General features: G+C 41.2%; 1 protein-coding gene across 1 annotated transcript; it reads left to right on the forward strand.

The window, feature by feature from the left end:
- Window positions 1-360: 360 nt before the first annotated feature.
- Window positions 361-12,033, forward strand: LOC308479215 (embryonic pepsinogen-like). Its single transcript, XM_081009669.1, has 9 exons — window positions 361-492; window positions 1,831-1,993; window positions 3,776-3,893; window positions 5,102-5,220; window positions 5,950-6,134; window positions 7,535-7,645; window positions 8,391-8,520; window positions 10,357-10,455; window positions 11,662-12,033. The coding sequence occupies exons 1-9, from the start codon at window positions 437-439 to the stop codon at window positions 11,800-11,802; spliced, it is 1,122 nt and encodes a 373-aa protein (XP_080865795.1). The 5' UTR covers window positions 361-436; the 3' UTR covers window positions 11,803-12,033.
- Window positions 12,034-13,234: the final 1,201 nt, after the last annotated feature.

Genomic DNA, 13,234 nt, shown 5'->3' on the forward strand with positions numbered 1-13,234 from the left:
CACAGCCATTGTAACATACCTTGTTATCTTCCACCTGTTCAGCTTTTGAGGACTTCTTGGATCATTCTTTGTCTAGCTCCTCCTCTTTGACCTTACCGTCTTGGGTGACTCGGCTGGGAGTATGAGACTCCTGATGGTTTTGCTCACAAGGGTCATAGGAACGTGCAAGCCCACTCACCCCGACAAGGTGAAAACCCAGCGAGTGAGTTATTTACCCTATTATATGCTGAATACATGACTTCCTCTTAGGTATGATTTCATTGTGTTTACAAAGCAAGGTGACTGATTACTTCTCATTTCCAAGTATGGGCTGGACTTTCTGTGATGAAATATGATCTTTAGATGATGGTGGGCACTTCTCAAGCAGCTATAAAATAACAGAGTTTCCCCCAACAAGCACCAGAAAAACTAGAGCAGCCCCCACTGGACAAGCAGGATGAAGTACCTTGCAGTTCTCTTCACCATTGTTGCTCTCTCCGAATGTCTTGTTAAGTAAGTTATTGTTTCGTTGCTGATATTTACTCATCTGACAGCTATACTTTCTGATTAACTAATGAAGAGGAGAGAGAATGTGAATTATAACTTCAAATCTTAAAGAATTTTTCAGATATATACATATATATAAACGCATACACACAGCTGAGAGGAGATTAGTAAATGCAAAATGGTCATCTGGTAGCAATTACAAGGGTAGAAACACATAGACTCACTGAAGAAAGCATCACTAACGTCTAATTTGAGATGGAACAATATTTTGGGGCATTTGTGTGTGTGCTTTTTTTAGCCCAACAGGTCTCCTTGCCTTCAGTAACACAGTAACAGGATGATGCTCAGCACCTGAAGCTCATCACAGCATGTCCGAAGTGACAAGAGAAAGTGGAATTGTCAAACTGTTCTTTGTAATAAGCAATTGAGGGCCCAATAGCACACTTTGAACTGCTGCTGACACTAATTGAAACAAAAGGAGTCTAAAAAATGGGCTGCAAAGAATTAATTTCATGTCAGCAAATATTAAACACCCTACACACCTACAGTTTTTCCCCCCAGCTATCTTCCTTAAATTAATTGAGAGATGAAGCAGATTAATATCCCTGTCATGCATTACAGCAGGGACTAGGATCCTAATACTCCATATGTTGCTGAACTTGAACCCTCACCATCCCTATTTGCCTTGCTGGTTGGGGCTGATGGGACATGGAGCTCAACAATGTCTGGAAATCCCCACTGGCTTCTTTCCCCTGCATTAAAGCTGTTCAGATCCCATCCATGTCTATAGAAAAGATGCATGAATGAATGTGTGCAAGATTATAGGCTATGGTACTATTTCTTGATGCTAAAAAAAGACTTTGATTGCATTGAGTGGGTGCGAACTTCCAGTTCAATTTCCTGAGTACCCAAATTTTTGTAATAGCTTAGATCTAGTAGTTAAGAGAGTTTGGAAGGTGTGCAGGGCTGTAACTAGGGGGTGGTGAGGTGGGCCCCCACCAGGGGCGCAGGCAATGGGGGGCACAAAATTGGCTAAAATATTTCCATAAATATGTCTATAAAAATATTGATTATTGCCTCATAAGAAAAGGTTTTAAATAGAGGGTGAATTGAAGGGGGAATAGAGGAGAGGTGGAAAGAAGAGCTAATTTGTCAATGGCTAAGGGGCACAATCTGGACAGTTCTGCCAGGAGCGCAAGATTACCTAGCTATGTCTATGATGGGGTGGTGATATTAAACCTATTATTATGTTTGGAGTTATGGAATGGAAAGACAGGTTGCAAAATAGGCAAATTTTACAAAGACAGAAAATCCAAACCTAGTATTTTGTTTCTTATGTTCCAGGATTCCCTTGCAGAGAGGGACAAAAGTAGAAGACACTCTCAAAGAGAAAAATCTGCTAGAAAATCTTCTTCAGAAATACCGTTATGACATTGGTACAAAATACAACTCAGATATTTCTAATGCTGCCCAGGTGGCTGAAGAACCACTTCTGAACTCTTTTGAGGTGAGGTAATGCTTTTCTCTTATCAATTTTCTATGCTGCTGAACAATATTTCCCCAAAGTTTTCATGATGCTCAGTTGAGATACTTCTTCATATTTCTCCTGACACCCAGAGGTTATCAACATAATATGTTAGATGCAATTCAGCAAAACACAGCCACAACTCAATCACACAATGGGACTTAGTCATGACTATCACAAAGCCCTCTTGTTTTCAACATTGTTGTTGTTGTTGTTTAGTCGTTTAGTCGTGTCCGACTCTTCGTGACCCCATGGACCAGAGCACGCCAGGCACTCCTGTCTTCCACCGCCTCCCGCAGTTTGGTCAGGCTCATGTTTGTAGCTTCGAGAACACTGTCCAACCATCTTGTCCTCTGTCGTCCCCCTCTCCTTGTGCCCTCCATCTTTCCCAACATCAGGGTCTTTTCCAGGGAGTCTTCTCTTCTCATGAGGTGGCCAAAGTATTGGAGCCTCAACTTCACGATCTGTCCTTCCAGTGAGCACTCAGGGCTGATTTCCTTAAGAATGGATGCGTTTGATCTTCTTGCAGTCCATGGGACTCTCAAAAGTCTCCTCCAGCACCATAATTCAAAAGCATCAATTCTTCGGTGATCAGCCTTCTTGATGGTCCAGCTCTCACTTCCATACATCACTACTGGGAAAACCATAGCTTTAACTATACGGACCTTTGTTGGCAAGGTGATGTCTCTGCTTTTTAAGATGCTGTCTAGGTTTGCCATCGCCTTTCTCCCAAGGAGCAGGCGTCTTTTAATTTCGTGACTGCTGTCACCATCTGCAGTGATCGTTTTCAACATAAGAAGTTGCAACTAACTTTTGCTGGATTGTGACCCATAGAGGAGTTATGAGCCAGCCAAAGTTAATTACATTGAAATCCCATTGACACCTAGGGTAGCCAGATACAGTAGAGAACAGGGTTCTTGCACCTTTAATAGTTGTGTAGAAGAGGGAATTTCAGCAGGTTGTTGTTGTTGTTTAGTCGTTTAGTCGTGTCCGACTCTTCGTGACCCTTCATTCAAGTTCACAGATGCTGAGTGCCCCTTTATTACAACTATTCAAGGTGTGAGAACCGTGTTCTTTTTTGCATCTAGACATCTTATTAAAGGGCAGAGCAGGAAAATGATGAAGCCAGGGTGTTGTGTAGGCCAGAAAAATAGTACTTTAGCTTGCTTTTTGTGATGAACATTGTGACAGCTCTTCTATGGCAATAAATGGTACTTACTTGTTTTTTAAAAAAATATTTATAATTTTCAATTATAACAAAAAGGAAAACATTTCACAAATCAATCAACAGTAATTCTTACACTTTGAATCTTGACTTCCCTCCCCCTTTTTCTGTAGTTCCTTAAAATTGTTTTCATCTTTCCCTGCATATCCCAGATTGTCTCAATCTATTCTTTTTTAAAAATCTATTATATACATTTTTAGAAACTGCAGGTTTTTACAATGGCACTTATTTCTTATGCACAGAAGTTATTTGAAGTGGAGGAAATGTCAGTTCTGCTGTATTTCTCCTGTTTGTGAGTTATGTTAAAGCACATACTGCTTTTGCATTATGTCGTTTATTATTTGTTTATTTGAACAATTCCCTTTTCACATTATCCCACTTTTGACAGGAAATAAATTTCTCCTTTCTAACTATTATTTTTTTAAATGTAGCACTTAGATTTACAGTGATTACCTTGCATATCTGTGAGGAAGTAAAATGTTCAAAAGCCTAAAAAGAAGGAAAGTTTTGCAAATTGTGTTTATTTTATGAATTAACAGACTGAATACTATGGAACAATCTACATTGGAACCCCACCACAGAAGTTCACTGTTGTGTTTGATACTGGATCATCCACTCTCTGGGTACCCTCTGTCTATTGCAGTAGTCCAGCATGCCGTAAGTAACTGACTATAAAAAAGTCTTCAAGCATGTCAGTCTGTTATTAAAAATGACCTGGGAGGGCCTATGAAGTTGTGTAAAGGAATGGATTCATTAGTTCACAATCCAGCATTGCAGACTCGGGTCATAATTCTATTTACATATGAGTAGGGTTGATTGAACTCAGTGATGCCAACGTCTAAATAAATATGTGTGGAATTTGCAATCCTATACCCATTTACCTGATGTGGGCTTGCAATCCTATACCCATTTACCTGATGTGTCATCAGTGTCCCCACACAGCCCAAGTAAGGGGGGCAGTGAAGGGGGGCAGGGTAGTAGAGTGGGGGCACATCCCATTATGCTTCAAGTGGCAAAACAGGGCACTCCACTGCTGGAGAGAGAGATCTTAGTTTTCAGTGATCAGGTGTAATGATCTCAGGCAGGCAAACAAGCTCCAGAAAGAAGTAATGAGTTTCTTGGAAGATTTACAGTAGTTTACAATTAATACAGAGAGAGCAGCATGAGCCTGCCATTCTCAGCTACAAGGTGCTCAATCTGAGTCCCCACCTTGTACATAGCTGTAAACTTTCAGATTTGAAAATAAGGGATCAGCAGCCTCACCTGTCCCGGGGACAGTCTTTTGTTGTTTAGTCATTTAGTCGTGTCCGACTCTTTGTGACCCCATGGACCAGAGCACACCAGGCACTCCTGTCTTCCACTGCCTCCCACAGTTTGGTCAAACTCATGCTGGTAGCTTTAAGAACACTGTCCAACCATCTGGTCCTCTGTCGTCCCCTTCTCCATCTTTCCCAGTATCAGGATATTTTCCAGGGAGTCTTCTCTTCTCATGAGGTGGCCAAAGTATTGGAGCCTCAGCTTCAGGATCTGTCCTTCCAGTGAGCACTCAGGGCTGATTTCCTTAAGAATGGATGCGTTTGATCTTCTTGCAGCCCATGGGACTCTCAAGAGTCTCCTCCAGCTCCATAATTCAAAAGCATCAATTATTCGGCGAGATTAGTAAAAAAATTGTGTTTGGTGAGATTAGTAAAAAAAGTAATACATCCCAGCTCCGGTTATCTAAATGTTTCCCTAGTGTTTTCCAATGTCCTTTTATTACAATTATTCTCTTCAGAAAATTTATACCTTCAGTTTGTTTCTGCTATTGATCACTAATTAAAAGTTGTTTTTGTATTAATTAATTTCTGTTTCCTTTTTACCTTTAGAAACACACCATAGATTTGACCCACGTACGTCTTCTACCTTCCAAGAAACAGGACAGCCATTCTCCATTAAGTATGGGAAAGGAAGCATGGAAGGGATCTTTGGACTTGATACAGTCAAGGTAAACTAATAGTATTTTATAGATACAGGACAAGTTGTGAATACAAGCTTATAAAAATATTGACTCTTCTGTGGATTTCCAAGAACTATACTTCTCAGTGTTTTTGAATCCTGGAAAATTTAAAGCAGTAAAAACTGAATCAGCCCTTTATATTCTGTGGAGATATTTATGCACAGTATATATACATTGATGGCTGCTCCTCAAGGAATTCAGAACACAATATGTGGTAACAAATAAGTTTATTTTTAATTGTCGTTGTTACAATCAAAGTAGTACAAATTAAAGCTGCAGCACTAAGGTTATGCAATCCTGAAGTAAATATCAATGAAATTGATGAGACCTACCTCTGAATAAAGAGGCATAAAACTAGGACCCAATTTGCTCTTGCCCACTATCCATAGGAGCCAATTCCTATGGGCCATGGTCCCTTCATCCCCCAAATATTATCTGACGAGGGCCGCCGCCCAAAGTTACTGGGCTTTGCCATTCAAGTGGTGTGCATTGACTGTGTCTTGTGATCAATTATGCAGGATGGGACTTACCTCTCGCCCCCAATATTTTGTTACCTGCCACTATCCATGTTTGAATATTATTGTCTGAAAGGTCAAATGAGGTTTCCTTTCATGTTAACATGCACAGGATTGTAGCCTCAATGCAATGCTCATAAAAGCCTGCTCTGTACTTTACAACTTGATAAAGAAGTAAGGGAAGACTTTGTTTTTCTCCTAGATATCTGATCTTACCATTTCCGATATGGAATTCGGCTTGAGTACCAGTGAGTCAGAAGACCCCTTTTCCAGAACTAAATATGATGGGATCCTTGGCTTAAACCCTTGGAAAAAAAGTTCATTCTTTGATAACCTGATGAAGAAAGGCTTGCTTGAGAAAGACGAATTTTCTGTTTATCTCAGCGGGTAAACACTATTTTGCTTTACTGCTAAGAAGATTTGTTGCATGTTGATGGAGGACTCATGGAAGGAAACTGTGCATGAGATTAGTTTACAGGTTGGCTAATGCTTTGCCTGCTGAATCTTGTAGAACAGGCTGTCTACCACTGTGCTTTGTTTGCACAGCGGTTGATGGGTAGAGAGGACTGGAACCTCCATCCCCAAATTGGTCAGAATGCTGAGCCCCTCCAGGGATGAATAAGCTATTGTAGTCAAGGCTACTTGATGCTGTTGAAGAAAAGGTTCCTCCAGTTTTCTAGTACCCAGCAGTCGACTGCGCCATCTTGCTTGTTGTGCCTTGAGAGCAGGGGCCAAGCTCAGGTGAGCTAAGTGTTAATGTGGGAAGAGAGGGAGGTGGACAGACTTGAGGCAGAGAGTGAAGAGGTCAACCCCCCTGCTTCTTTTACTATTATTTAATGCATGGAAATACGGAATTTAAAAAATGTTGTATTTCATCCATGTAGCTACATTCCCTTTTCATTTTAATTTAATACTGTACCAACTTGAAATCTGCCCCCAAAAACACTTTAGAGATTTGGAGTTTTTGCTCCAAATCACAATCCTACCCCATGCAGAATAACTGGAGGATAGTATCACAAAGACCATTTCACCTGACTATTTTGGGGGTAGATCAAGAACTGAAGTGTATAAATTGCTCCCTCCCATCAGGTGGCTAATATGCAACCCATCCTGTACATGTCAGCTCAGAAGTCAGTGCTACAGTGCCTGGCACTGCAACCTTAATGGTTTTTTGAAAGGGAGGTAGTAAGCCTTTGTAGGGCAGAAGGCAGGAAGGGAAGCAGTAGGTGGAAGCAGAGCCAGACACAAGTGAAGCCAGCTGATTTTGTCCGCATTCTCCACCCAGCTGAGGATATAAAGGTAGCAATTAGACTGACTAAGGAGGAGGAATCTGACAGACAGTGACACTCCCTAGACTGGGTGCAGGCAGGCAGGCAGGCAGGTGAGGCTGGCTAGTAGTAGATTGAGGCTGGTGGAGTAGAAGCCATTTCCGCAGAATGGCCTCCACTGCCCCAAACTGGCTTGCTTAAAATCACAATGAAAACCAATTAGAAGAACAAAACTAATGAAGATTATGAAGAGGGAAGTCAGTGTGTGATATACAGAGCTGAATAGGAAGCATGGTGATATATAGAACATTAACAGCATTCACCTTTCAAAATCTTAGAGCCTTCATTGTCCAGTGTTCACCAGTAGATACTGGTGCACTGCAAAAGTTCCTTTCTCTCTCTCTTTTTGTCTAATTTGGACAGAGGTACAAGAACATGATACATACACTTTTTAAATATGCAGCCCAGCTTATTCTGAATGAATGACTTCACAACATCATATATTTATCTATGTTTCAGAAAAACAGATGGGAGCATGATCATTTTTGGTGGAATTGATCAATCTTATTTCACTGGTCCTATTAACTGGATTCCTGCCACATATAGGAAATTTAAGATTGAAGTGGACAGGTAAGCAGAAATTATTCTTATTAGTAGTATTAGCAACATTATTGTTAATCTTAACATATTGACTGGGTACAATAAAACTGAAAAGTTTTTCTGAATAATTTTAATGGCTACTAGTTAGCTAAACAGGAAGAGATGGAGGGCAATAAAATGCAAATACGAATGTGCAACTTACTTTGTGTTTTCTAGTTGTCCGTTGTTAGGATGACTTATATAGAACCGTTCTTGTAAATGGCATTTACAGAGCATATGAGGGCAGGCCCTTGCTCTGAGCACTTTACAATCTGTAGTTCATGAGTTTTGTTTTATTCCTTGTACTATTTCCAATGCAGCTACCTGAAAGTACTTATCACATCCCACTCTCCATTTAAAAAAGCCAACCCATGTTTGGGGAAGGGCCCTACCTCAGCTGAGAATCATTTGCTTTGCAAGGAGAAGCCTCCATGGACACAGCTATACAGCTGCAAAGAAAATGTTTTAAGTGTGTTTTAAGTGAAATACGGTATACAATATGACGCTAGATGTTGATGGTGAGCCTTACAGAAAATTCATTGTATTTTTAAAACCTTTTTTTAAAAAATACCATTTTCAGAACGGTTTTTAAATTTCACCTAGGTCGCATAGCTGATATTTCCAGGCAGTGCTATGAGAACTCCCTCTCTGAAATCCTGGAGAGCTGCTCCATACAGTGTGGGTTTTTATGTTTCATGTCAGAATCTAAAGAATCTAATGATGTCCTATTTCTCAGCATTCTAGTGTATGGTCAGGCAATTGCCTGCAGAGATGGCTGTGAAGCACTTCTTGACACAGGGACGTCCTTCTTGCTTGGCCCAGCACCTGAAATTAGCCAAATCCAACAAGCCATTGGAGTTACAAAAGTAAGATTGACTTTTGCTGGTTGTCTTCATACTGTAGCTGAAAGAGGCCCAGTACCATTCTCTTCACTCCAGCGTCCACACTCCATACTCTAATTGTTAGCTAGAGCTCAAGTTTCAGAGGCACACAACCAAAGGTGGTGAGGATTAGGCTTGACCTAGGATATGGCCTGGACTGCAACTACTGAAACCTCAGTGCCACGCTTCATAGTTCTTCATGATACTGCAGATGCACGCAAATGTTCATGAGCTTACAAACTACGCCCATGGAAATGGCAGGGAAAGATAGCAATCTGGGAGGGTGACATCCCATGAAATAAGCACTTCCAGTGAGCCTGATACTAAATCCACACAGTTAAATGAAGTGATGGCCTTTTTTCAATGGGCTTATTGGCTTTTGGAAGATTGTTCCCCATTGCTAGATCCCGATGCAATGAGAGTATGATCCATGGAAGCTTCTCTTTGACTGATGGTGATTTCATGTGTGACCTTGCCATTTTCATATGATATAACCTGAGAATCTCCCATGGGTTTATTGCACTGTTGCATGTGCTTTGGGCTATCCTTTCCTATATGCAGGGTTCTGAAAAGAGTCCACTATACAGTACAGGAAAGGTGGCCACATGCAAAACGCAACAAAACACTTGCACCTTTAATAGTTGTACAGAGGAGGAACTTTCAGCAGGTATTAGTTCTGCTGAAAACCCTTCTTCTACATCCAAGTCCCATACAGATAGAGGGTGCATTTCATCCTTATCACTCTAGTGTCCACACTCCATACTCTAATTGTTAGACGGAGCTCAGGTTTCAGAGGCACACAACCAAAGGTGGTGAGGATTAGACTTGACTTTCGATACCTCCTGGCACTGGTACCAACTCCATGGGGCCCATTGGGGGCCCAGGCACCACACAAAAAATTGTGGGTGTTTGGCACCGACACTGCGGAGCCTCCGTTGTGATTTTGGGTGCTTCGCAAGGCTCCTGAAGTCACATCCAAGGCCTTGCGGGGCCTCCCGAAGCGACAATTCAGGAGAAACCAGAAGTCATGTTGGAGGCTTTGAGAGACCTCAGTCATGACCCCGGAGGTCACATTGGAGGCCTACCAGGAACTGCTGCAGCGTGTGCAATGTAACGTGACATCAAAATGTCAAAACATCACGTTACATCACGGATGCCATTGGGCACCCATAATCTGGGGCCCAAGTTGGTGCCCCGCCCTGCCTCCTGGACTACAGCTGCTGGCACCTCAGTGTTAGCCTTCATGGTTCTTCATGATACCTACCGCATATGCATGCAAATGTGAATGAGCATCCAAGCTACAACAATGGAAATGGCAGGAAAAGAAAATAAGCTATGACATCCAGTAAAGGAAGGGGGAGAGAGAGAGCACTGCTGTTATTTCGTACTGTAGTCTGTCTCCAAAATACATTGGCTTTATTTCCTCCAGACAACATCTCTCAAAACAGATTCAGTACATCAGCCTGCCATCAGCAGCCATTTTAGAATGGGGATTTGGTCTCATACTGGACTTTAAAAATGGATTGGATCATCTCCACTGGTTTAGACTGTGAGGTTTAGATGTGAAGTGTTGAGGTGATTTATTTGTAATATTCAGCTAGATGGCGTGCTTCTGTGCTACAGTGTTCTACAGTGTGCTGTTCAAACCTGTGAGTTACACTAGATGGTTATTAAGTTCTCACTTAAAGCGGTATGCTTGCTTTCCCGAGATTGGCTCAGGGACAAATCCATGACATTTCTCGAGCAAACTTGAGGTTTGCTGGTTCAATTCCTTCATGATCAGAATAATGCCCAAACTCAACTCTTCCTTATCTCTTTCAGCATTCCTTCAACTGCAGAAACCTCCACAACATGCCAGATGTTGTTTTTGTAATCAATGGAATTCAATATCCTTTGACTCCACATGCCTATACTCATAAGGTATATGATAGAACTGGAATATTATCTACTTGCCATAATAATGCAGGTTCAAACAGTTTAGGGCAGATTAGAAGTGCAAAATATTTATGAACACACGGGCTAAAGACAGGGGGAAATGGAATACGTTTTGGGGCAGAAAGCCTATTAGATATCCTGAGACGGTCAGAAGAGCTGGACCCAAACTTGCATGTCCTATAGAAAAAAGGCCAGTGCAAATTCCCACCAACATAGTTTCATGACAGTTTAGTATCGTATCTCTGACTGCAGATGATTCCCATCCCAGGAAGGTTGCCTCTGACATGTTGTATAACATGGGTGCTTGATGACCCCGAGAAGGACTTAAATCTTCCATCACATAGAGCAACATATATACTGTATGCAGCTCTCAGGTGTGTTTGCTTGGCAGTTGCAGATATGGAACAATTTTGAAGCAAATAATGTTCTTTCTCCCCTCGTTTCCTCTATGTAGTGACAACACAATCTAGAGAGTTTCTAAATCTCACTCTCAGCAGCATCCTAATGCTCCACATGTAGCCCTGAAGAAGGGCTTCTATTGGCAGAGGGACACAGTGATCCTATCCTTTATAGCTAGCAGGAGAGGTGGAGCGAGGAGGAGATGGGAAATAAGTCTCTTGTGATCTCCATTGACTCCATAGGGAGGGGCCATAGCTCAGTAGTAGAGGATTTGCTTTATCAATAGAAGTTCACAGTTTAAACCTCCAACATTTCCAAGTGGGCTTGGCAAAGATTCCTTGTGTGGAACTGATTCTATCATCTTTAAGCCGGCATAATTCCAGGGATAAGATGGCATTTGCATGCAATTATTTCTTCCAACAGAGGAGAGCAAAAAACATTTTGAATTGTGGAGACTGCCTATAATTTTAAAATAGTTTGCTGACTTGTACAATTTGGTTGTTCATTATTAAGGTATTATGCTAATTATTATAGACTGAATACACAATTTACAATATTGTGCACTATTACTATTGTCCTAGTGTTACATCTACAACATTTATCTCCTTTTGAGATTTTTCTTCCTGGAAAAATCCTTCCTTGTCCTTCTTTATGTTGGAATGTTACCTTATGCTAGGGTTTAAAATATGGCAACCCTTCCTTGTGCATTTTTACCTAGATTAATTTCTTGGTTGGTATGGATGTCGAATCACCCACATCTTAAGGATATCCTTTCCTTTCCTTACCTTCTAGGATGATGACCATTGCAAGAGTGGCTTTAGCTCTGGCAGCAAAGATTATGATCACTTGATACTAGGAGATATGTTCCTCAGAGAATACTACAGTATATTTGACAGGGGGAACAACCAAGTTGGACTGGCAAAGGCAGTGTAAAAAAAATTCTGCATTTAAACTATGCAAGTGCTGTAGTTTCTCATTTAATCAACTAATGCCAACGTCATCCTAACTTCATAGCAATGTATTTGAACAAATACTATCATTCGGTGTCCTAATAAAAATTTTATTTGTCAGATGTCTTTAAAGAAGATGCAGGTGGTAGCGTTGTTGTGGCATATATGATCTGAAAATTATGTATTTCAAATTAATAAACTGTTCCATGGCTAAGCTTTTGGATGTGTTTCGTGTACAATACCCTATAGCTAATGTGAGTGAAGCTGAGGTGCCATTTCTGAGGTCAATGAGGAGGGAAAAGGCAAAGGAAAAGGGCCCAGTCTCAGGATAGTCAAGTTTAAGTTATGGAGAGAAAGAGAGAGTAAAAAGCCACCAATGTACATTAACAGTATTTTTACTCATTTATTTCTTTTTTATGCCCTATAAATAATACACAGCAAGTACTGTACACTAATACCACGCACAGAACTGGAGAGTTGTCACAGATACAAGCACTCATCCTGCAGGGACAGGGAACCTGTGGGCCCCCATATGTTGTTGAGCTGCAGTCCAGCCCCAACCTGCATGGCCAGAGTTCAGGAATGATGGAAACTGTAGGGTCAAAAGTTCGCCATGCCTGCCCTTATTGATAATCACATATTGTCCTAAACTGGGTGGCAGTGAAAGGACTGTGCCCCCTCACCATCTAGTGGTTTCTTTGGAGCAACATCTGTTTTCACTGCCTCCTTTCACAATTTCACATTCTGACCAGATGAGACATCTGATTCAAGGGCCAAACTTGGCAGCCTTTTCAACTTGCTTGGACCTTGGGGAGTTTCTTGATCAAGCAGTTTTTAGGTTGCTTCACCACCCACTGACTGTATAGTACAGATCAGGAAAGATACCATGAAAGCCCAAAGGATACCAGCATAGTTAATGAGCAATGTCGAAGAAGCTAGTATAGACAAAAAGGCTTCTTTAAAAGAAATAAGTCTTGTCCAAATGGAGAATAGAATGGAAACAAACCTGGAAAGTAGCCAATGTATCACCAATTTTTAAGAAGGGATCCGGGGGGCTCCTGGAAAAAACAGGCTGCTTACCTTAACAATTCTCCAAGGAAGACTGGAGGATAAAAATAACTGTTAAGGATAAAATAACCAAGCTTATTGAAGAGCCAACCTGCCTTTCCTTCTTTCTGGGGCAGTTGAACTGCAGCTCTGAGCTTTGAGTTGGCACTTACAAATTTCTCCAGCATAAAGGAAATTGCACCTATTTGCTGTCTTCATCCTCACAGCTGTTGCTTTTGCAAAACTTCTTCTGAAGAAACAAGTGATTGTGAAAGCTATATCACCTTCCTGATGTTGCACCATTAATGATCACACCCAAATAAAAGTGATTCATCTGTTTTGGTGGAATTTAGATTAGGTCCAAGTTT

The sequence above is a fragment of the Podarcis pityusensis genome, assembly GCF_964106645.2.
Source record: "Podarcis pityusensis genome assembly, chromosome: 6".
Classification (NCBI taxonomy): Eukaryota; Metazoa; Chordata; class Lepidosauria; order Squamata; family Lacertidae; genus Podarcis; species Podarcis pityusensis.

Coding starts and splice junctions, on each gene's coding strand:
- LOC308479215 (XM_081009669.1), top strand. CDS start 437: ATGAAGTACCTTGCAGTTCTCTTCACCATTGTTGCTCTCTCCGAATGT. Junction 3,894..5,101: donor TTGCAGTAGTCCAGCATGCC/GTAAGTAACTGA, acceptor TTTTACCTTTAG/AAACACACCATAGATTTGAC. Junction 5,221..5,949: donor TTGGACTTGATACAGTCAAG/GTAAACTAATAG, acceptor TTTTTCTCCTAG/ATATCTGATCTTACCATTTC.